Source organism: Nanorana parkeri, unplaced genomic scaffold, assembly GCF_000935625.1.
Source record: "Nanorana parkeri isolate BGI_ZX_2015 unplaced genomic scaffold, ASM93562v1 scaffold1316, whole genome shotgun sequence".
Classification (NCBI taxonomy): domain Eukaryota; kingdom Metazoa; phylum Chordata; class Amphibia; order Anura; family Dicroglossidae; genus Nanorana; species Nanorana parkeri.
Window position 1 is genome coordinate 156,333 of NW_017307584.1, and position 1,018 is coordinate 157,350.

The 1,018-nt window shown below is 54.2% G+C and overlaps 1 protein-coding gene across 1 annotated transcript in view; it reads left to right on the plus strand.

The window, feature by feature from the left end:
* CEP95 (centrosomal protein 95) overlaps positions 1 to 630 on the plus strand; it is a 35,148-nt gene extending 34,518 nt beyond the window's left edge. The window contains exon 22 of the mRNA XM_018569269.1: positions 454 to 630. Coding sequence (XP_018424771.1) covers positions 454 to 624 — 171 coding nt within the window. The 3' untranslated portion in view covers positions 625 to 630. The remainder of the gene's footprint in view (positions 1 to 453) is intronic.
* Positions 631 to 1,018: the final 388 nt, after the last annotated feature.

The window sequence follows — 1,018 nt, forward strand, 5'->3', positions numbered from 1 at the left end:
GTGGCACGGATGGTCTTTGGCTCCATACATTGAGAAGCGTGTTGATGGCCGCACACACTATACTGCGCTGTGATAAGACGTGTGCCAGGAGGAGCTTTATCCTGTATTGTGTGTTCTCAGCATATTCGGAGTGGGCTCCGATGCAGCAACAATGGTGTTTTGTGGAATGTTTCTCATCACACACTGAAAACCTCACCCTGGGTTGTGGTGCGTTGTAACTTGTAACGCATGTGCATTGTGTGCCGGGGCGCCATTTAGAATGAAAGGCACACGCATTGCACTGGGTCCCCTTCCTGTCCGGCCTCTGTAGGCGTCAGTTGCGTCTTGCAGCAATGGCGGAAGGAAAGAAGCGCCGCCGCCATAGTACGAGTGTGAAGGGAGTGCAGTCCTTACCTGCTCCTCACCGCTCTGGTGACAGGTTCTCTTTAATAACAACCAGCGTCCCTTTTCCAGAATCTACACAAGATAAAGAAGGAATTGCGGCTGAAGATGGAGAAGGAGATCCGGGAGCTGCAGGAGATGATCACACGGGCCGATGAAGACGCTTTCTTCCGAGAGTTGGAGGCGGAACGTCTGAAGAGGCGGCTACACATGGCTTCCTTCCAGTACAGCAAGAGCCACTAAGTGTCATAAGTCCCATGAGGCATTGCTACACTGATAGTTACAGGCATGACTCTCTCAGAGCCAAGTTGGGAGTTGTAGTTACAGCACAGCCGGAGGGTCGGAGTTATTCTTCAATCCGGGGGGGCGGGGCTAAGTGCACTGTATAGGTACACACGGGTCCTGATGGCTGAATGAGAGAAAATCAATCAGTTCCCCATCCATGGCAACACGGGGCCCCACACAGCCCAGCCCGTACCTTCCCAGCCACAATGCTTCCTCACCACCAGGGGGCGATGCTCTGACACACGGACGGGAGGATTGCTTCCATTGGGTGGTGGGGAGGGCGAGTGGCAGGGGAAGTACACACATCGCTCTCTCTGACCTCCAGACGCTGCGAGCTTCTGGAGGTCAGAGA